The 22703-nt window shown below is 42.0% G+C and overlaps 1 protein-coding gene across 2 annotated transcripts in view; it reads left to right on the plus strand.

Annotated features, from left to right (window-relative positions):
* The window catches only part of LOC124550991 (double-strand break repair protein MRE11), a 149551-nt gene that overhangs the window by 24300 nt on the left and 102548 nt on the right, over window positions 1-22703 (plus strand). For both annotated transcript variants that reach the window (XM_047125821.1, XM_047125822.1), the window contains one exon: window positions 21162-21369. In XM_047125821.1, coding sequence (XP_046981777.1) covers window positions 21162-21369 — 208 coding nt within the window. The remainder of the gene's footprint in view (window positions 1-21161; window positions 21370-22703) is intronic.

Below are 22703 nucleotides of genomic sequence, written 5' to 3' on the forward strand. Positions count from 1 at the left end.
GTATTAGCTTGTTCAAAGCCCTGGCATTTAGCGTAATTCTGAGTTATCCTTCTTTGTTACAGTGGCGAGAGGGCTACTGTAATTACTTTGGGAGCACTCTATTACTTTCCATTCAATCATCTTTTTAATTTCTTTGTCCACAGCTTCCATTTTTGCCAGTGAATGGAATAGGGCACAAACCTAAAGGGGTCATGTGGCTTTACTTGAAAACAATACGCATTGTCCTTCATGCCCCTTGGTTTCTTTCAATGCTCTTTTGTGCTGTAGTAATGTGTTGTAACTCATAGGCTTATTGCCCAGTTAAACCTTTAATGCTTGTGATCTTTTCTCTGATCCTAATCTCGATGCTTATTTCCTCCTGTGACTCTACTCTTGTAAGTAAACTAAGGGTTTCTCTCGGTTTGAGGTCCCAACATATCTTTTCCATGAGTATTCGTATTCTGGCATTACTTTCATCACGCTTTGGTCCCTGGTTCCCAACAAATTTTATTTTCCCTCTTGTTCCTCTTTCATTTTCATTACACCTTCAGCAAAATCTAGCATTGCTCTATTAGGAGTTGACCAATCTGCTACCAGCATTAAATTGACACACAGGCATGTCATTAACTGTGAATGTCTTTTCCTGCAGTGTAAATTCTAATGAAATCTGCTTCTTTATAACTTTGCTTCGGGCCCCACAGGCAGTAACTATCATTATTCCTTGTACAGGTAACTCTGGTACTTGCTTATTTTTCTTTAGCCTCTCGTAAAAGTCACTTGAAGCTGCACTAACTTCGCTACCAGAGTCCAGAATCACAACTGTCTTAATGTTTTGAACTTCAATTTCTACAGCTGGTTGGTACTTTTGCTCTACTTCTGGCCTATCCTCTTGCATAAGTGCATCTTTACTGTTATCCCTCTCCTGATATATCAAGAATTTCATTGGTGGTCCACTTATTTTGGCTGTTCGCAATTGGACCAGGTCCGAAGCACCTTCACATTTTCCGACTCCCCTTGATTTCTTTCCCAGAGTACGAACTCTGCCTTAAAATTGATCATTATTACTACAATATTCCCTGCTTCCATTATGGTTATTTCCTCCCCTAAAACCTCTTCCCCTTCTAGATGGACTACAGTTACTATTGTGAGGTCTGTTTTTCTCCCTTCTCCCTTGCTCGCTATTATTGTTTGACATGCTATTCCTGTTTGAGTCATGGTGGCTGCAGCAGTCTGCACGGCACGTGTTTTTACACCAGCCTTCTGGCACTTATCTGTTGCCTGGAAGTGCATCCAGCTTTCTAATATATACAGGAGGTTTTTAACTTCACTCTTGTTGACATGAATTAGTTTCTACTGCACAGACACTCGAAACTTAAGAACTATTATTTCTACTAGGTCAGATTCATGTAAAGGATCATTTAAATATGGGTTTCTTTCGCAGTAGTGCTGAAAGAACTCCTTGCAAGTATCACAGCCTTTGTCTTCAGAGCTCCTAGCTTCAAATATTTCTGTTTTTCATACTGTTTTCTGTTCATGTGGACCAGTATTGGCTTAAGAATGCTCTAACAAACTCTTGGTATGTTTTACATGTGTTACTGGCGCCTTTTCCCCATGATATTGCGGCCTCTTCAAAACGATTGGCTAAAAATTTAATTTTGTGCTGTTCTTTCACGTTGTCGGGCATGATGCCCGCAAACTGACAAATGAAAGCAACAGGATGTATACTACCTTTGCTAGAAAACTTATGAAATTTGTAAACATCGCCATTACTGACTATTTCATTAATACGAACAACACCCTTACATTTTTCCTGTTCAACCCACGTTTAGAGTTTTTGTTTTAACACAGCTTCCATATAATCTATATTTTTACCCACCTCGCTTAGTTGAGGTACGTTTTCTACCTTCTGTTCTGTTTCTCTCAAATGACCCTGAATCGTATTTGTATTATCATTACAAACAGATTCTATTAGTGATACTTTACGGCAAATGACTGCATTTTCGTCCTTTTAGTCTATGACTTTTTTGTTTTGCCTTCCATGGGTGTCTTTGGTAGTCCTGTTTATTTTACTCTGATTGTTACTTAATTTAATGACTTCATCCCTAACTGACAATATAAAAGTACCTTGAGCTTTCATGAGATCACTTATTTTCACTACTTCATTATCAACTTTATGATTCACTTCTTGCTTACACATATCTAATTTTTTACCCCATTCTTTATTCTCATGTTCAATTCTTTTCTCACAAGCCCCTATTGTAGTTTCAAGAAAATCAACCTTGGTCTCTAAACTTACGATTAATTTTTGCCATCTTCTTGTTTGTTGCTTCTGTTTTATCAGCAAGTAATTTTTGCCCTTTCTTTAATTCTTTTTGCCCCTGTTCTATCTTTTCTTCTAGCCGTATTGTTAATTCTTTTTGCCCAGATACTACCTCCATTAATGTTTCAATCATACTTTTATCATCATCTTGTATAGGCAATGTATCAGCTGATGCTGTTCCATGGCTTAATCTACTTGTTCCAATTGTTGATTCATTAGCAATGGCAGTGTCAGTCATCACCTCTGACATCACCATTCACCATGTTTAACTCACCATTAACATTCATGTCACCTCTCCAAATTCACTATTGCTACTATCTGAAATAATGTTTTCTTGGAAAATTTCAGTTTCTACAACAGATGGTTCTGGTAAATAGCTATCATTCATTTGATTTTGTACACTTTCCTCTTTACTTATATTACTAATTTCATCTGGCATGCCCTGTAATTGGCTTGCCTTTTCAGTTTCATTACCCTGAGGCTGCACTGTCTCTCTACTTCTAAGATTGTACCATGTTTCGCTTTCCCCCTGATATTTTGTTATTAAAGAAATTATTATGAAACAACGTAACAATATTTTTAAAAAATCCCTATGGGTGTCAATACTACCTTCCTCTCACTAGCTGCAAAGTGAGTAGTGTACACGCTACCTCCTTCTCTGGTGTGATGCTGGTGCCCACTGCATTGTTTTTGTCGTATTGGATGTCTCCGGCTGCTGTAATCAACCACAGACCCCTATCTCTGCCATTCACTGATGTTGGACTACAGCTGGCGGAGGCGACAGGTGTTGTTGCTTCCACGTCGTCCACCTCGCCTGCTGTACGCTGCTCTGCTAACTGCTCCCTGTAGTGGTGTTTCTCATAGCGCGGAAATAAAACATAATCCCTTTGAACTGCACACACACTTATAACTTAGATTTCAATTTGTGTCTTAACTTCCAACTATGTGATGCAGATTAATTAGCGGCATTTATAAACTTTGTTGCCTAACAGTTCAAAAAAACCTACAAAAGCTCAAACAGGATACAATTTCACAGTTCACACAGTGTCGGTTTTTGTCTTTTTCACTATTGATTCGTGCAGTTTTATGATAATCATTACAGTCCACTGTTCCCACTATGATTTTCACGTTTCACCCAGTTCACAGTTCTCGTTAAGGGATAGTAGCCTCTTCTTTAAAAACACGTCCCCCACCAGAGGTGCCATGTATTAAATTGTGTGTCCTTTGGAAGTCAGATCTGGAAGATAGGGGAGATTTGGAAAGATTGAATAAGAGTTTCTAACCATTCTTTCCACCAACCTGATGTCATCTAAAGTTGTGTATCAAGCACATAAGACAGCTCGTCGGTCGTGGGATCTTCTTCGGCGGAGGCTGCTATGCTGTCATCTCGAACCTCTGATGGTGTTTTTTATGGGATGCCACTTGGCCAGGCAAGTATCTGTATCTACAGAGGGCAAGATCTGTAGTACTGACGATGATGGTAGGAGACACTTCTCATTAATGTGTCATGTTTGGTTATTATTTGAATATTCACGCATTTTTCACTGTCTTTTACAACACTTCCCGACATAGCTTCCTTAATTGTACGGTAACTTTTCCACCCAACTTCCGATATAGAGTACGACGTGTCCGTTCCTCCAGAATGGCCAAAACAGAGTTACGTGTCTGGCTCTGAAGAACACCCAAAACAGAGTGACTAGCGCAGCTGATGTACTTCGTCTCCTAGGCATGCCAAAGTGACCCGAAGGTGTCTGTAGCACTTTGATTGCAATATTGTTACTCTTATGTTTCTCAAAACTAGTGAAATTTAATAAACAAAAACAATAGACTTGGAGGGTAACCATGAGAGATTGTCGTGCTAGAAACTGGGTTAAATACAATGAAAAGTGTATAAATAATTAATAAGAAAAGTTAGACGTTTTGGCACTTAGCACCTGAATGTGCCGACCAATCAGAAGCAAGCTCAGTACCTTTGGCGGACTCTCCCATGGGACTGGTACATACTGTTAGAGATTAGATTAGTACTTGTTCCATGCCACTGTACCATCTGTCACTTGTTGCTCACTCCATTTTTGTACCGTATGCTATCTTACGTGTATCAAGCTGCATCAAGGTGGACTTCTAGTAAAATACAATACTGGCGGCCACAGGCAGGAATGTCACAAGTGATGAAGTTATCCCATTTCAACAGGCCACTTTTAGGGAACATTGGAGCTGCTATGATCAGGTCTTAACATGGACAACTGTAGTAGGAACTAGATTTGAAGGAGGTCTCAAATCAGCTGCAGTGTTTGTAGAGCTTGTGGCAGCTTATGACGCTGAGTGGAGGGGAGGTATTGATGCCAAAAGTTTATTGAAACCACCCTATGTCAAAAGTTGGCTTTGTAGTAAACACTATGATTGCTGACAGGTGCTTTAAGGTGTTCCCGAAGAGAAAAGCTAGCAGTAATGATCTACCTCAGGGATCAGTTTCAGCCCCCATTCTGTTTAACATGTATATCTACATCTACATCTGTGCTCTGCAAACGACTGTGAAGCACATGGCAGAGGGTACGTCCCCTTGTACCAGTTATTAAGGTTTCTTTTCATTTGATTCACATACACAGCAAGGGAAGAACAATTGTTTGAATGTGTCTGTGTGTTCTAATCTTTCTCTCACTATCCCATGTGAGGGTTATGTAGAGAGTTATTGTATATTCCTAGAGTCAGCATTTACAGGCAGTTGTCGAAACTTCAGTGTCAAGTGTCTACCAGTTCTGTTTTTTCATAATCTCTGTGACACACTCCTGTGCACCAAACAAACATGTGACCATTTGTGCTGCCCTTCACTGTATATGTTCAGTATCCCCCTTTGTTCCCATTTGGTACAGGCACCACACACTTCAGGAATAATCTAGGACGGGTCTCGTGTGATTTGTAAGCAGTCTCCTGTGCAGACTGAACGCATTTTCATAGTATTCTACTGTAAACCGAAGTCTACCTCCTGCTTTACCCCCCAACTGAGCCTATGTGATCATTCCGTTTCATATCCCTACAAAATGTTATGCCCAGGCACTTACATGAGTTGGCGGATTCCAACAGAAACTCATTGACTTTATTCTCATAGGATACTACAGTTTTTAGTTTTCTGAAGTGCACAATTTTACAGTCTTGAATATTTAAAGCAATTTTCCAGCAGAACTTTGAAATCTTTTCAAGAGCTGACTGAATATTTATGCAGTTTCTTTCAGATAGTACTTCATTATAGATAATTGCGTCACCTGAAAAAAATCTGAAGCTACCATTAATATTGTCTGCTAGGTCATCAATATACCACATGAACAGCAAGTGTCCCAACACACTTTCTTGGGGCACACTTGAAATTACTTCTACATTTGATGACGATTCTGCATCCAAGATAATATGCTGCGTTCTCCTACCAAAAAGTCCTGAGTCCAGTCACAAATCTCACTTGATACCCCATGGAATTATACTTTTGACAGAAATTGTCGGTGTGGTAATGAGTCAAATGGTTTTCGATAATCGAGAAATACTGCATCTTCCTGCCTGCCCTTATCCAAAGCTTTCGGTATGTCATGTGAGAAAAGTGCGAGTTGGGTTTCACATGATTGATGTTTTCAGAATTCATGCTAGTTGGGTTGGCATGGAGGAGGTCATTCTGCTTGAGATACCTCATTATGTTTGAGCTTAGAATGTGTTCTAAGATTCTACAACAAATCGATGTCAAGGATATCGGATGGTAGTTTTGTGGATCACCTCCACTACCCTTCTTGTAGATGAATTGACCAGAGCTTTTTGCCAAGAACTGGGCACTATTTTTTGTTTGAGGGACCTATGCTAGAGTATAGTTAGAAGAGGGGCTAACTCAGCCACAAATTTGTTATAGAATCTCACAGGGGTTCTATCGGGCCCTGGAGCTTTATTCGTTTGTAACGATTTCAGCTGTTTCTCAATACCACTGACATTAATACTTATATCATCCATCATTTCACGGTATAAGTATTAAATTGGGATATTCTCCAGGGTTTATCTTTGTAAAGGCACATTTGAAAATGGAGTTAAGCATTTCAGCTTTCACTTTGCTACCCTCAGTTTCAGTTCCTGCCTCATTCTCGAGGGACCGGACACTAACTCTGATTCCAGTAACAGCCTTTACATGTGACTATGATTTCTTTGTGTTTTGTGAAAGACCATCTGACAATATTCTGCAACGGTAGTCACTGAAGATTTCGCGCATTACTCTCTTGACAGCCCAATGTGTTTCATTCAGCACCTCTCTATCTATAGCCCTTTGCTTTGTTTTATGCCCATTATGCAGTAATCTCTGTTTCTTTAGAAGTTTTTTACAGTTAACGTATACCATGGACGGTTCCTCCCATTACGAACTGTTCTATCAGTACATAGCTATCCAGTGCATGGTCAGTTTAAAAGAAAAACTTGAGCCATAGTTTCTTTACATTCTCCTGCCATGTGCTACTCATTCAGATATGACGCTATTGATTTTTTTTTACCTAGTTTACTGAACATGTACATCTTTCTGCTTGTTTTAGTTGTCCTTTGTATTTCGGTAATCATTGTTGCCTCAACGGCATCATGGTCACTGACATCAGTTTCAATGTGGACATCCTCAAAGAGGTCAGGTCTACTTGTTGCCATTAGCTCCAATGTATTTTCACCATGAGTGGAGTTTGTTCTAGGTAGTTTTCAGAGGAAGAATTTAATAATGTTTCAGAGGATGTTGTCATGCCCACCACCAACAAAACTGTAATTTTCCCAATTGATAGTTTGATGGTTAAAGTCTTCACCGAAAATTGCAGTGTGATTGGGAAACTTACACGCAAGTGATCTGAGGTTTTCTCTAAAGTTTTCAGTTACAGCAGGAGATGCTCCTAGTGCGTGATAGAAGACTCCAGTTATCATTTTGTGTCCACCCCCTGATACTGACTCTTGCCCAACCAATCTCACATGCAGCTTAAATTTCGGTCTCACAATCTACTGCGACAAATACACCACCTCCATTTCCCAGTAGCCCATACTTTCGATATACACTTAAATTTCCCCCAAAAATCACACTGTTATCAATTTCAGGTTTCACTCTGATTTCTGTACATATTATTGTGCGAGCTTTACTGCTTTTCAGGAGTGCTTCAAACTCTGGCACTTTGTTGTGAATGCTTTGGCAGTTAACCATTAGAATTTTAATACACTCACCTGTGAGAGGCATTTCTTTTGATCTTACACTGATACGTCTAGGTTTCCTACAGCTGTCATTATCTGGATTGGATGGAGAGTTGCCTAATCTAGAAAACCCATGTGTGCACCCCATACCCAGGCACATGGGTAGCAGCCTCTGGTGTGTAGTGCACATGTGACCCATTTACATGTCCTCAGTGGCACTTCATGGAGTGCAGATCAAACGACCCTACTACGGGTGCTTTGTTTATACAGCTGCATGTCTGTCTCTCTTACGCCGTCTCAATACTATCCACCGTCGTGGCATCAGTTTGGTCACTGGCGCCTTTTACACACACCCAGTTGAGAGTCTGTATGCTGAAGCTGCTGAACTACTTCTGTCCTACCGCCCTGACTTTCTCCTCTGAAGATATGTATGCCGTTTGTCTGCCATGCGTGGCCACCAAACCTATGCCTCCTTCTTTGATCACTCCCTTGATTGCCAATATGGGGCGCGTCTCTCTTCTCTGTTACCTCCTGGAGTTTGTGTTCAGCTCTTGCTCCGGCAGCTTCACTTCACGCTACCTGCAACTTCCCCAGTGGGTGTGAACCCTTCACCACCTTGGCTTCATGTGGTGGCTGATGTTCACCTTGGCCTTCATTCGCTTCCTAAGGACACTACTTCAGGCTGGCTCTATCGCCTTCAGCCTCATGACCTTCGCACGGGACTTCTTGGTAGTACCTTGAACACTGATGGCTGTTGGACTGACCATGGTGTAGGTTGTGCCTTTGTCATTGGCGCTGATGTTTTTCAGTATCTGCTTCCGGCACACTGCTCAGTATTTACAGCAGAGCTCTTCGCACCGTGTCAGGCCACAGAGTACATCCGCGACATAAAATTTTCAATTGTGCCACCTGCCCAGACTCTCTCGGTACCCTTCAAAGCCTCTTTGCGCAGTACACCACCCATCCCTTAGTGCAACGGGTCCAGGAAAACTTTCGCGTGTTCACTCTTGATGGAGGCACTCTGATGTTTATGTGGGTTCCCGGTCATGTCGGTCTGACAGGAAACGAGGCTGCTGGTGCTGCTGCCAAGGCTACAGCCCACTAGTTCTTATATTCCCTCTGATGATCTCTGTGTTGCCGTCTGTTAGGAGGTGGTGTCACTTTGGCATCGCCACTGATCCTTGCTTCATGGGAATAAGCTCCGGGTAAGCCTCTCCTGGCAGCTTGGACGACCTCCTCTTGGCCCTCCCAGTGAACAATGTGCAGGCTGTCAACCACGTTTTACTTTTTATCTGTTGTAGCAATATGGCCATATAGATCTTTGTCCTCATCTCTGTTTTTTTTAACCCGTGTTTGTGTTTCGTAGTTTTGACATGGGCGCGTATGACCCTAGTTATTTTTGTGCCCTAAAACAAAACAAAATAAAACAAACTGACCTATTTAGGGCATCTGACAATGCTCATAGTTGTGGCACAAGTGTGGGAAGTTGCAGCCCAGCTTGTCACAGAAGTTTCGAAGTCTCCGTTTAGTTCTTCCACTCAACTCAGGACCAAAGGGCTACAATGCTGCAAATTGTGAGCGTCATTGAAATTCTGTGCTGGGCTTCTCAACCTTCTATACCATTTGCTGGAGAAGGTCCCAAGTATGATCTCGGATCTCAGATGACAGACATCATTTGTTTCAGTGTGTGCCACAATCTGCAGTTGCTTGCACCCTGTTCCCTCAGTGACTGCCAGAATAGCCTTTTCAACATGTTGGATGAAGCCCCCAAGCATATACACAGTGCACCTGGAGCCCTTTCCTGTCCCCTGCTGCCATTTCTTTAAAGGTCCACTGTACATTTGAACTGCTGATGATAATAGATGCATACCCTCTTGTGTTTGCCACCTCTCGACACTGGACACAACAGGCTTCCCCAAAACAGATGAAGTGAGTCCCACTGGCTCTGTTTCATCTACATCTATACTACGCGAGCCACCTTACGGTGTGTGGCGGAGGGTACTTATTGTACCACTATCTGATCCCCCCTTCCCTGTTCCATTCACGAATTGTGCGTGGGAAGAACGACTGCTTGTAAGTCTCCGTATTTGCTCTAATTTCTCGGATCTTTTCGTTGTGATCATTACGCGAGATATATGTGGGCGGTAGTAATATGTTGCCCATCTCTTCCCGGAATGTGCTCTCTCCTAATTTCGATAATAAACCTCTCCGTATTGCGTAACGCCTTTCTTGAAGTGTCCGCCACTGGAGCTTGTTCAGCATCTCCGTAACGCTCTCGCGCTGACTAAATGTCCCCATGACGAATCGCGCTGCTTTTCGCTGGATCATGTCTATCTCTTCTATTAATCCAACCTGGTAAGGGTCCCATACTGATGAGCAATACTCAAGAATCGGGCGAACAAGCGTTTTATAAGCTACTTCTTTCGTCGATGAGTCACATTTTCTTAGAATTCTTCCTATGAATCTCAACCTGGCGCCTGCTTTTCCCACTATTTGTTTTATGTGATCATTCCACTTCAGATCGCTCCGGATAGTAACTCCTAAGTATTTTACGGTCGTTACCGCTTCCAATGATTTACCACCTATGGCATAATCGTACTGGAATGGATTTCTGCCCCTACGTATGCGCATTATATTACATTTATCTACGTTTAGGGAAAGCTGCCAGCTGTCGCACCATGCATTAATCCTCTGCAGGTCTTCCTGGAGTACGTACGAGTCTTCTGATGTTGCTACTTTCTTGTAGACAACCGTGTCATCTGCAAATAGCCTCACGGAGCTACCGATGTTGTCAACTAAGTCATTTATGTATATTGTAAACAATAAAGGTCCTATCACGCTTCCTTGCGGTACTCCCGAAATTACCTCTACATCTGCAGATTTTGAACCGTTAAGAATGACATGTTGTGTTCTTTCTTCTAGGAAATCCTGAATCCAATCACAAACCTGGTCCGATATTCCGTAAGCTCGTATTTTTTTCACTAAACGTAAGTGCGGAACCGTATCAAATGCCTTCCTGAAGTCCAGGAATACGGCATCAATCTGCTCGCCAGTGTCTATGGCACTGTGAATTTCTTGGGCAAATAGGGCGAGCTGAGTTTCACATGATCTCTGTTTGCGGAATCCATGTTGGTTATGATGAAGGAGATTTGTATTATCTAAGAACGTCATAATACGAGAACACAAAACATGTTCCATTATTCTACAACAGATTGACGTAAGCGAAATAGGCCTATAATTATTCGCATCTGATTTATGACCCTTCTTGAAAATGGGAACGACCTGCGCTTTCTTCCAGTCGCTAGGTACTTTACGTTCTTCCAGCGATCTACGATAAATTGCTGATAGAAAGGGGGCAAGTTCTTTAGCATAATCACTGTAGAATCTTAAGGGTATCTCGTCTGGTCCGGATGCTTTTCCGCTACTAAGTGATAGCAGTTGTTTTTCAATTCCGATATCGTTTATTTCAATATTTTCCATTTTGGCGTCCGTGCGACGGCTGAAGTCAGGGACCGTGTTACGATTTTCCGCAGTGAAACAGTTTCGGAACACTGAATTCAGTATTTCTGCCTTTCTTCGGTCGTCCTCTGTTTCGGTGCCATCGTGGTCAACGAGTGACTGAATAGGGGATTTAGATCCGCTTACCGATTTTACATATGACCAAAACTTTTTAGGGTTCTTGTTTAGATTGTTTGCCAATGTCTTATGTTCGAATTCGTTGAATGCTTCTCTCATTGCTCTCTTTACGCTCTTTTTCGCTTCGTTCAGCTTTTCCTTATCAGCTATGATTCGACTACTCTTAAACCTATGATGAAGCTTTCTTTGTTTCCGTAGTACCTTTCGTACATGATTGTTATACCACGGTGGATCTTTCCCCTCGCTTTGGACCTTAGTCGGTACGAACTTATCTAAGGCGTACTGGACGATGTTTCTGAATTTTTTCCATTTTTGTTCCACATCCTCTTCCTCAGAAATGAACGTTTGATGGTGGTCACTCAGATATTCTGCGATTTGTGCCCTATCACTCTTGTTAAGCAAATATATTTTCCTCCCTTTCTTGGCATTTCTTATTACACTTGTAGTCATTGATGCAACCACTGACTTATGATCACTGATACCCTCTTCTACATTCACGGAGTCGAAAAGTTCCGGTCTATTTGTTGCTATGAGGTCTAAAACGTTAGCTTCACGAGTTGGTTCTCTAACTATCTGCTCGAAGTAATTCTCGGACAAGGCAGTCAGGATAATGTCACAAGAGTCTCTGTCCCTGGCTCCAGTTCTGATTGTGTGACTATCCCATTCTATACCTGGTAGATTGAAGTCTCCCCCTATTACAATAGTATGATCACGAAACTTCTTCACGACGTTCTGCAGGTTCTCTCTGAGGCGCTCAACTACTACGGTTGCTGATGCAGGTGGTCTATAGAAGCATCCGACTATCATATCTGACCCATCTTTGATACTTAGCTTAACCCAGATTATTTCACATTCGCATTCGCTAATAACTTCACTGGATATTATTGAATTCTTTACTGCTATAAATACTCCTCCACCATTGGCGTTTATCCTATCCTTGCGGTATATATTCCATTCTGTGTCTAGGATTTCGTTACTGTTCACTTCCGGTTTTAACCAACTTTCCGTTCCTAATACTATATGCGCACTATTTCCTTCAATAAGAGATACTAATTCAGGAACCTTGCCCTGGATACTCCTGCAGTTTACCAATATTACGTTAACTTTTCCTGTTTTTGGTCTCTGAGGACGGACGTTCTTTATCAACGATGATAATGTCCTCTCTGGTAAGCCGTCAGGTATTTTATCGTTTCGCCCAAGGGGGGGTCCCTCTAACCTAAAAAACCCCCGTGTGCACGCCACACGTACTCTGCTACCCTAGTAGCTGCTTCCGGTGTGTAGTGCACGCCTGACCTGTCTAGGGGGGCCCTACAGTTCTCCACCCAATAACGGAGGTCGATGAATTTGCAACCATTATAGTCGCAGAGTCGTCTGAGCCTCTGGTTTAGACCCTCCACACGGCTCCAAACCAGAGGACCGCGATCGACTCTGGACACTATGCTGCAGATATTAAGCTCAGCTTGCACTCCGCGTGCGATGCTGGTTGTCTTCACCAAATCAGCCAGCCGCCGGAAGGAACCAAGGATGGCCTCAGAACCCAAGCGGCAGGCGTCATTCGTTCCGACATGTGCTACTATCTGCAGCCGGTCACACCCAGTGCGTTCAATAGCTGCCGGAAGGGCCTCCTCCACATTACGGACGAGACCCCCCGGCAAGCACACCGAGTGCACACTGGCATTCTTCCCCGACCTACCCGCTATTTTCCTGAGGGGCTCCATAACCCGCCTAACGTTGGAGCTCCCTATAACTAATAGGCCCGCCCTCTGTGACTGTCGGGACCTTGCCGGAGAATCGGCCACTGGCCCAACAGGCGAGGCATCCTGTGGTGGCTCGGAAACGATGTCATCACCACTAGGAAGCACCCCGTACCTGTTGGAAAGGGGTAAGGCAGCTGCCACGCGGCCAGATCCCACCTTCGCCTTTCGGCCAGGCACGCGCGAGCCCACCACTGTCCGCCATTCACCCTGGAGTGATGGCTGACTGGTAAGATGCTCACTGCCGGAAGACGCAGCGACATCAGGGGTCCCATGTGATTCCAAGGCCACCGAAGTAGGCATAGGTCTCACCACAGTTGCCCCAACGCCACTACGAGCCGACGCCTGCGCCTCGAGCTCGATGAGCCTAACAGACAAAGCCTCCACCTGCCCCCGAAGAGTGGCCAATTCTCCTTGCGTCCGCTCACAACAACCACAGTCCCTACACATGACTATGTTTACCCTACTCTATACGGTGACAAATTCCCAAGATAATCTTCTGATGAGCTACTCTGATAATCAAGAAACACTCACTGAAATACGAGACGCGAAAACTACGCTAGGTTTTCCCAGAAAAACTATTTAAAAGCTAAGCGCAGCAAATAAGTACAAAAACGCTTTATACAAACAGTACTCGCTGCTGCTGGTGCTCTCGCTCTGGCTGTCACAAGACAACTGCTGATTCAAGTGACTAGTGGCTAACGGCCGCGAAACAAACAAAAGACGGTTTTAGGGCGCTTTCTGTTCTAAACGATCAAGAAAACACTAAGAAATCTAACACGAAAACTACGTAAAGTTTTATCAAGAACTGTTAGTTACTATGCAGAGCAGATAAACACAAATAGAATCCCTTCCTTAGTGGAAGGTCGTAAACAAAATGCAAAATAAACGCTTTATACAAACAGTACTCGCTGCTGCTGGTGCTCTCGCTCTGGCTGTCACAAGACAACTGCTGATTCAAGTGACTAGTGGCTAACGGCCGCGAAACAAACAAAAGACGGTTTTAGGGCGCTTTCTGTTCTAAACGATCAAGAAAACACTAAGAAATCTAACACGAAAACTACGTAAAGTTTTATCAAGAACTGTTAGTTACTATGCAGAGCAGATAAACACAAATAGAATCCCTTCCTTAGTGGAAGGTCGTAAACAAAATGCAAAATAAACGCTTTATACAAACAGTACTCGCTGCTGCTGGTGCTCTCGCTCTGGCTGTCACAAGACAACTGCTGATTCAAGTGACTAGTGGCTAACGGCCGCGAAACAAACAAAAGACGGTTTTAGGGCGCTTTCTGTTCTAAACGATCAAGAAAACACTAAGAAATCTAACACGAAAACTACGTAAAGTTTTATCAAGAACTGTTAGTTACTATGCAGAGCAGATAAACACAAATAGAATCCCTTCCTTAGTGGAAGGTCGTAAACAAAATGCAAAATAAACGCTTTATACAAACAGTACTCGCTGCTGCTGGTGCTCTCGCTCTGGCTGTCACAAGACAACTGCTGATTCAAGTGACTAGTGGCTAACGGCCGCGAAACAAACAAAAGACGGTTTTAGGGCGCTTTCTGTTCTAAACGATCAAGAAAACACTAAGAAATCTAACACGAAAACTACGTAAAGTTTTATCAAGAACTGTTAGTTACTATGCAGAGCAGATAAACACAAATAGAATCCCTTCCTTAGTGGAAGGTCGTAAACAAAATGCAAAATAAACGCTTTATACAAACAGTACTCGCTGCTGCTGGTGCTCTCGCTCTGGCTGTCACAAGACAATGAAACTCAGCACCTTGAACCTCTCGATTAGGGTATCAGTACAACACCCTGAGTCCTCACTGAACCCCACTCACCCTATACAAGACGCTTAGATCTACCATTGAAATGCAGCTTGCAGTCAACCACTAACCAACTAGTAATGACAGATCCCATAGTTTCTCCAGAGGAGTACGACAGGTACATGACTCTCAGGAGCTCTTCCAACACAGTGACTCACATCAGCTGTCAGTTGTTTGATAGTAGTCAGGGCAATTTCCAGCTGCTTACAAATCTCAACCAACTTGTTCTGTGTTCAAGAACAGCATTCACAATGGAGCAGCATTTTAGCTGGTGCAGTGTGTTACGGACAGTGAACAAATAACTTTAAATCAAGCAGACTGATCTTTTAATCTATTGAGCTAGAAAGTTGCTGATTCCCTATAAGAATTGTAACAAATACACAAAGCGAGATATCTATTCTGGCAACACAGAAATGTAGTAAAAATTACTAGTTTCCTAAAATCTTTTGGGGTTTATTGTAGTTGTTAGCAAACTCGAAAACAGAGTTAATTTACGATAAATATAGATATTAATAAGGGCTACTCTTTCTGTAAGGGAAAACTGAATGTAACACAATGTGGTAGACTATCTGCTACTGTAACTACATCACAAATTGCCAATTTACTAGAGATTAGATTATGTACAGGACAATGGTAGCTTACGAAAATTCTTAGAAATGAATGTTTGTTTGCATTGACATACAATGAAATTCAGGAGTGATCTATTTATTGGCAGTAACTATGAACCACATAAGCGGATTTGCTATGAAATTAAGTTACATATCCAAAACACTCGTACCTGTAACTTACAAAAATATAATACATTAAATGATTTTGCAATTGTGAATGAGGACAACCATCAGCTGTAGAATGGAATGACGACAATGAAAACTTGTGCCAGACCAGGACTCAAACCTGGATTTTCCGCTTATTGTGAGTGGTCGCCATACCATTTGGCTATCCGTGCACGACTCGAGGCCAGATCCAAAGTTCCAGCTGTCGTCAATCGTGCATCTTTGACCTATACTCGTTCATCCATTATGTATATTCCCACACAGGTCAGATGTTGTACTTAAGTCGCAATCCTGGTATCAGCTGTGACTCGTACACAGATAGGTAAATGGTAATGCGACCACTCACAATAAGCAGGAAATCTGGGTTCGAGTCCTGGCTGGCACAAATTTTCATTGGTGTCATTCCATTCTACAGCTGAAGGTTGTCTTTATTCACGATATTGTGAATTCATTTAATGTATTTCATTATGTTTATAGTTGCCACAGCGCCTGTTCCTTTGGGCACGCATGCGTATCCAAAGGAACTTCGCACTGTAATCAGAATAACACAGGCACTGAAATATCGTACCAAAAAATAAACTATTTCTCAAGTAACTATACAATGAAATTGGAGAACAGTTATTTTGAATGGATATAGGCCCACTGTTCTCAAAAAGTTTAGAAAGAGTACAAACAAGTTAAAGCCTATGACTGACGATAACAGAGTTTGTCGGAGCACTCACAAATGTTCAAATTTCACAATATATATTGCAGTGTAAATGGGTACTGATACAGTCAATGAAAGATTATCCAGAAGCATGAACGGTAAAATATGCAAATGTAGAATTTCAAATCAGCACACAAATCTTGTACATATAATCTCACACAAAGGAAAATTCTGAGGTTGGCTTTTATATATAAATAAAAATGTGAATTGCACACTTAGCTGTTTCTGTGCCAACTTCTATACTGGCAGGCCAGAGAAGAGCACTGTGGCGCAAGTTTATTTTGGTCAAAATCACTGAAATGTGCAGCACCGACAAAGCACACCTTCTTCCTGTTGCAGGTAACAGTATCTATGACACGTCAGAAATGGACTTCATGAAAATCCTGTATGCAGATGACATAGCAGTAGTCTTCCAGAGCAAAGGCCTTACACATCACGAGAATGTGCAGACTGTTGATATGAAAAAATTTCCATAACTGGAGACTTCATCTTGACCAAAATAAAATTGAGGTGATTGCGTTTCATCTAAAAGATAAAGAAGTTCAAAGGGAACATATGTGTGACTTATGACTGAATCAGAGTACTACATACTACAATCACTTTTGTTCAGTTCTTGACATTCAGACAACAGTGCATCAAGTTAATTAAGAAAGTTGGCTCAAAACTGAATCTACTTTGTGAGTGTGTCAGAAACAGTTGGGGTGCACATGCTAATCGTCTGTGCTCTGCTGCACTCATTCTCGTGCATTCTGCTGGCGAATTTGTGCTCTTGTGTGGAAAAATGGCAGCCACACGATGGAAATTGGTGTGAAGTGTACTGAAGCCATGAGGGTTAGCTCTGGGACTGGTAGGTCTACCCCCAATCAGTGGTTACCTGTCCGAGGTAATATTGCTCCACAAGCTCTAAAGGAGAAGAGCTGCTAAGATAAACTTGCTCGAGAAGATTGCACCTCATAAGAATCCTCCCTTGTACAATATCCTTCAAGGACCACCATCTCACCACCTGAAATCCCATAAACGTCCTAGGGTCTATTCAGAAATCGTCCTCATTCAATATGACCGTCGAGTAGTGTCAATGCTGGAATGAACATCAGCCCAACAGTGCTCACCTGGTTTTAGATTTAGACCAACAAAGGACGTCACCCTTGACCCTAAAGCAAATATTGTGCCGAACCTAGTCGATGCTGAGCCACATTAGGAGGGGACGAGGGAAGGAAGTTTCCATTCGTTTGCTGGCCGTGACTGTGGAGTGGAGTAGCAATCAATAGAACACATTTTTAAAGGAGTGCCCACTGCAAGCATTTGACGGTGACTGGAGGACTCTACACCAGATGACTCGATGTGCTCTGGGCTGGTTGGCACATTTGGACATTTCCATTTGCTTATAGGTACTTTTGTGTACTTCTGAAACCTTACAAAAAGATATACAGGGCTATTACAAAGGCTATTACAAATGATTGAAGCGATTTCAGAAATTCACTGTAGCTCCATTCATTGACATATGGTCACGACACACTACAGATACGTAGAAAAACAAAGTTTTGTTCGGCTGAAGCCGCACTTCAGGTTTCTGCCGCCAGAGCGCTCGAGAGCGCAGTGAGACAAAATGGCGACAGGAGCCGAGAAAGCGTATGTCATGCTTGAAATGCACTCACATCAGTCAGTCATAACAGCGCAACGACACTTCAGGACGAAGTTCAACAAAGATCCACCAACTGCTAACTCCATTCGGCGATGGTATGCGCAGTTTAAAGCTTCTGGATGCCTCTGTGAGGGTCGGCCTGCAGTGAGCGAAGAAACGGTTGAACGCGTGCGGGCAAGTTTCACGCGTAGCCCGCGGAAGTCGACGAATAAAGCAAGCAGGGAGCTAAACGTACCACAGCCGACGGTTTGGAAAATCTTACGGAAAAGGCTAAAGCAGAAGCCTTACCGTTTACAATTGCTACAAGCCCTGACACCCGATGACAAAGTCAAACGCTTGTGGGAGGAACTTGATTATCGGCTTGATGTTTGCCGAATCACTAAAGGGGCACATATCGAACATTTGTGAATGCCTAAAAAAACTTTTTGAGTTTTTTTATGTGTGTGCAAAGCATTGTGAAAATATCTCAAATAATAAAGTTATTGTAGAGCTGTGAAATCGCTTCAATCATTTGTAATAACCCTGTATATATGCTACTAGTGCCATAAGTAATGCAGTTCAGAAATTGTTAAGTTAGTATAACTTCTTTTAACTGCTGGTGGTTTCAATTATTAACTTTTTTTTTTTTTTTTTTTTTTTCCCCCCAAAATATTTATGTGCAGTTGCTTTATATCAACCCAGTAAAAAACTGCATTCCCACAGTAAATGGACTGTGATCAGTGCCTCTTTTTATTTCACAGTATCATATGATAAATGATTTCTGGTTTGTGAATACTAACGATGAACATTGCTATTCATTTAGTCAATCTAAACCTACTAAAAGGTATGGACCTGTCATGTTCGTGTAGGTTATTAAGTAATTGTAGACTTAGATGGTATAGTTTTGACTCTTCAGCGGAGATGATAAATTCGTTATTGCACACAATTATTCTGAAACAGTATACTCATTTTCATTGGATGAACTTTAATCGAAATGTGTTAAAAAAGGGGAAAGAAAATTCTCATAAAGCCTCTTCAGGATAGGTTGAGGATTACAATTAGTTCAGAGTTTTTTTTTTTTGTTGCATGGTAAGTTTACAATCAATAAATTGAGAGGTAGTCTAGTGCACATATTGTCTCGAGTTGTATCAGGCATATTTGTGTACAGTATCATACTCTCACCTCTCGATAAAAACGTGTTGCCAGACATCAACCTCTTAAACATCATTATGGTACATCTGAGCTGCCCAGTACAGGTGGAACTGAAAAAAGTGATTGCATCTTGTGTGCCGGCTGGAGTGGCCGTGCGGTTCTAGGCGCTGCATCTGGAACCGAGCGACCGCTACGGTCGCAGGTTCGAATCCTGCCTCGGGCATGGATGTGTGTGATGTCCTTAGGTTAGTTAGGTTTAATTAGTTCTAAGTTCTAGGCGACTGATGACCTCAGAAGTTAAGTCGCATAGTGCTCAGAGCCATTTGAACTCCCCCCCCCCCCCCTCCCATCTTGTGTAGCCCCAGAAGCATTCTCTTGCACACGAGGTACAGGCAGTAAATTCATGCATTGAATTATCAAGGTTAATTGTGGGTGTGTTGGTGAACAAAAAGGTCTGTACCACAATTGGAACATTGAGAACAACCCGAATGTGTCTGTATAACTGGAATGCACTTTGCACCGAAGATTTATTTTACCTAAGAGAACATACATTTTCCAAAGAAATTGGAGGAAAAGAGTGCAGTTGTATTTATCATTAGGTTTCACTGATTAACAAAAAGTCAGTAAAAGTAGCTGCAGTGGACGAACAATCATCTGAGTTGACTTTACACAGCGGCACGTACAAGTGTGTTAAGGTGTTGTTCGGTTAACTCATATTTGGATAATTGAATCTGTACTGTATTCTAAATTCTTTGGTGGTTATATTGAAAGTAACCTGAACTGAATAATGCAGATCTTTCTTCTTTTTTTTTTTCATGAATAATATAGAATTTTGAGGCCAAAATGTAAAAAAAAGGTGTCTTACATTTCCTGTTTTCATTCAGTAATGTCCTATGGTATCATATTCTATGGCAACGAACCATTGAGGAAAAAAGTGATGTTTATTTCTTTTGTAATTATAAAACTGACTTGTACCATGTCATAGAGAGAGTTGCAGTTATGATCCACAGAACATGGAAGTAGCTAATCTGTTGAGTCTGACCTCAGCAGCCAGAGACTGTGATTGTGTATGTGAGTTGTGTTTGCATGAATGTGTGTGTGTATATATTGTCCAATTCTTAAGGAGGTCTTTTGACTGAAAGCTTACTTGTGTAGCAGTCTTTTTGTTGTGCCTGTCAGCGACTCAACTTCTCCACTATATCTCTGTTGATACATTGTGGACACTGAACAGCTGCTGGTCAAATATTTAATAACGAAAATCGTCAAACAACCATGTTATTTGAGAAGTTATTTTATTGTATTTTATTTTCGCAATCAGTTTCGGCAATTCAATATGTCACCGTCAGGCCCATATGCACCTGTATATAGACATTCAGATGTATCAATATTGGCATAATATGAATTCATACGTACAAACTAAGCAGAGTATATGTGTGTAGGTCTGGGATCTGAATTTCAACCAAATTTGACATGGGAACAGCACACTTAATTGGTATTAAGACTGTGGGATTGTAAATTCAGAGCTCTAATAGGAGTGTAGATACAGACAAAAATGTTTCTTTTCAGACCCTGGTGTACAGGGTGTGCTGTATGATTGGTGTGTTGTGTGGGAATAGTATTGCCTTGCTTCATTGAACTGTATTCCTGAGGCTACAAGTGCCAATGAGCATGGCTGGGGATGGGTTGAGATGAATAGAGGAAGGGATGGACAGAGAGAGGGGAGGAGGGGGAGACATATGAAGCAGATGGAAGGTGTAGTGGTGGTGGGCAGCTGCAGAAGGAAGAGGCAGAGACGGAAACAGAGAGGGCGAGGAGGGTACGGACAGAGAGAGGGGATGGAGGAAATGGACAGAGGGGAGGAGGAGATGAAGAGGCCGAGAGATTGGGGAGAAGGAAATTGACAGATGGAGGTGGGAGGATGAAATGGACAGACAGAGTGACGAAGAGGTGCACACAAAGAGGCACAGGAGGAGGTGTGTCGAATACACACGCCGAACAGATATGTGCACAAAGCTGTGGGGAAAAGGCTAGTTAACTATTAAATCTCTTTATACCTTGGGTGTCATCTTACAGTGTCTTGCATTGCTAACAGGTGAAGATGCTCGATGTTGATGAGTGTTTATTTAATGATCAGTCCGCTATTCGAAATTTGTTACTGCTTCTGATTAGTTTTTATTTTCTCATACTCTGATGTCATTCCTTTATACTTCAGGCAAAGTTCTACCGGCCACGGGAACACACAGAGGAGTGGTTCAACTTGTTCGTGCTGCACCAGAACCGCGCGAACCGTGGGCCCAACAACTTCATAGCAGAGTCCGCCCTGCCAGACTTCCTGGACCTGGTACTCTGGGGCCACGAGCACGAGTGCCGCATCGCACCCGAGCAGGCAGAGGGTGGCAACTTCTACATCACACAGCCGGGTACGTCCACTTCCGGTTCTTCCTCCACATCCACAAACTACTTTTTGAAGGGAACACATCGGGCTGGTCTCTTGTTTCCTGTAAGCTCTACCTGGCTTCATTAAAGGCCTTCACAGCTACATGTGTACCAGTGTGGTGTATAATGACGAGTAGGGACTCTGCCCTTAATTTGGGGAAGAAGTTTCTGAGAACATACGTGTGGAGCACAGCATTGTGTGATAGTAAAATGTGGACAGAAGAGAATAGAAGCATTTGAGATGTGATGCTACAGATGAATGTTGAAGATTAGGTGGGCTTATAAGGTAATGAATGAGGAGGTTCTGTGCAGAATCAGAGAGGAAAGGAGTATGTGGAAAACGGTGACAAGGAGAGGGTACAGGATGATAAGACTTCCATTAGGGCACCAGGGAATGATTTCCACAGCACTAGAGGGAACTGTAGAGTACAAAAGCTGTAGAGGATGACAGAGATTGGAATGTATCCAGCAAATAATTTAGGACATAGGTTGCAAATGCTACTTTGAGATGAAGGTTTGCACAGGAGAGAAATTCCTGGTCAGCATCAAACCAGTCAGAAGACTGATGACTCTAAAGGGTCTCAGAAAAAGTATTGGTATTTCTTGATATCGAGTCCTTTCATTTTTATACTGATACATTTTTACTCGCCACTTTGTGGCTGATGCTTTTACTCATACCAACACTATAGCTATTATCGTATCAAACTATCCTAGTAGTGCTGTGTTACATTTTCATTATGTACCTAAAATTTTGACTATGTGACTCTTTCAACAATTGTGTGCAGGTGGTAAAGTCAGCGTACGAAACATTTGTGTCAGTTCATTGATCGTGGCAATGTCTCTCTGCAGTTCATTCACTTGGAGTCCTGCCATTTTTCGTGACTCATATTAGTTGTTTGCTTTTATATTGTCGTGTAAAACGGCTTAGGTGAAGAGTTACTGAATTAACAGACAGAATGGTATCTAGTAAGAGTGAAACTTGGCAGTATTTTGATAAACTGATAATAGTGAAGTGAGGTGCAAAATTTGTTACCAAAATTTTTAGTCTTCAGGAAATACTACTTAGAAGAAGGGTGTAAATCAAGAAACATGGTTTTTATATAGTCGGTAGCTTTCATTTTCTTTCAGTACTGTTGTTATAACACTTCTCTATACTTTCTGTTAAATTCCGTGTCTCCAGTGAAGATCTGGGTAGTCCTCTGGTTACAGAAGTTGCCCTGCTGTGTTTAGACAAGTTCCTTAACACTCATGCTGTGATCTACACAATAAGTTATATGTGTGAAATTCTACAGAGATTATTCAAGAGATTTTTTTCTCT

The sequence above is a fragment of the Schistocerca americana genome, chromosome 9 (assembly GCF_021461395.2).
Source record: "Schistocerca americana isolate TAMUIC-IGC-003095 chromosome 9, iqSchAmer2.1, whole genome shotgun sequence".
Classification (NCBI taxonomy): Eukaryota; Metazoa; Arthropoda; class Insecta; order Orthoptera; family Acrididae; genus Schistocerca; species Schistocerca americana.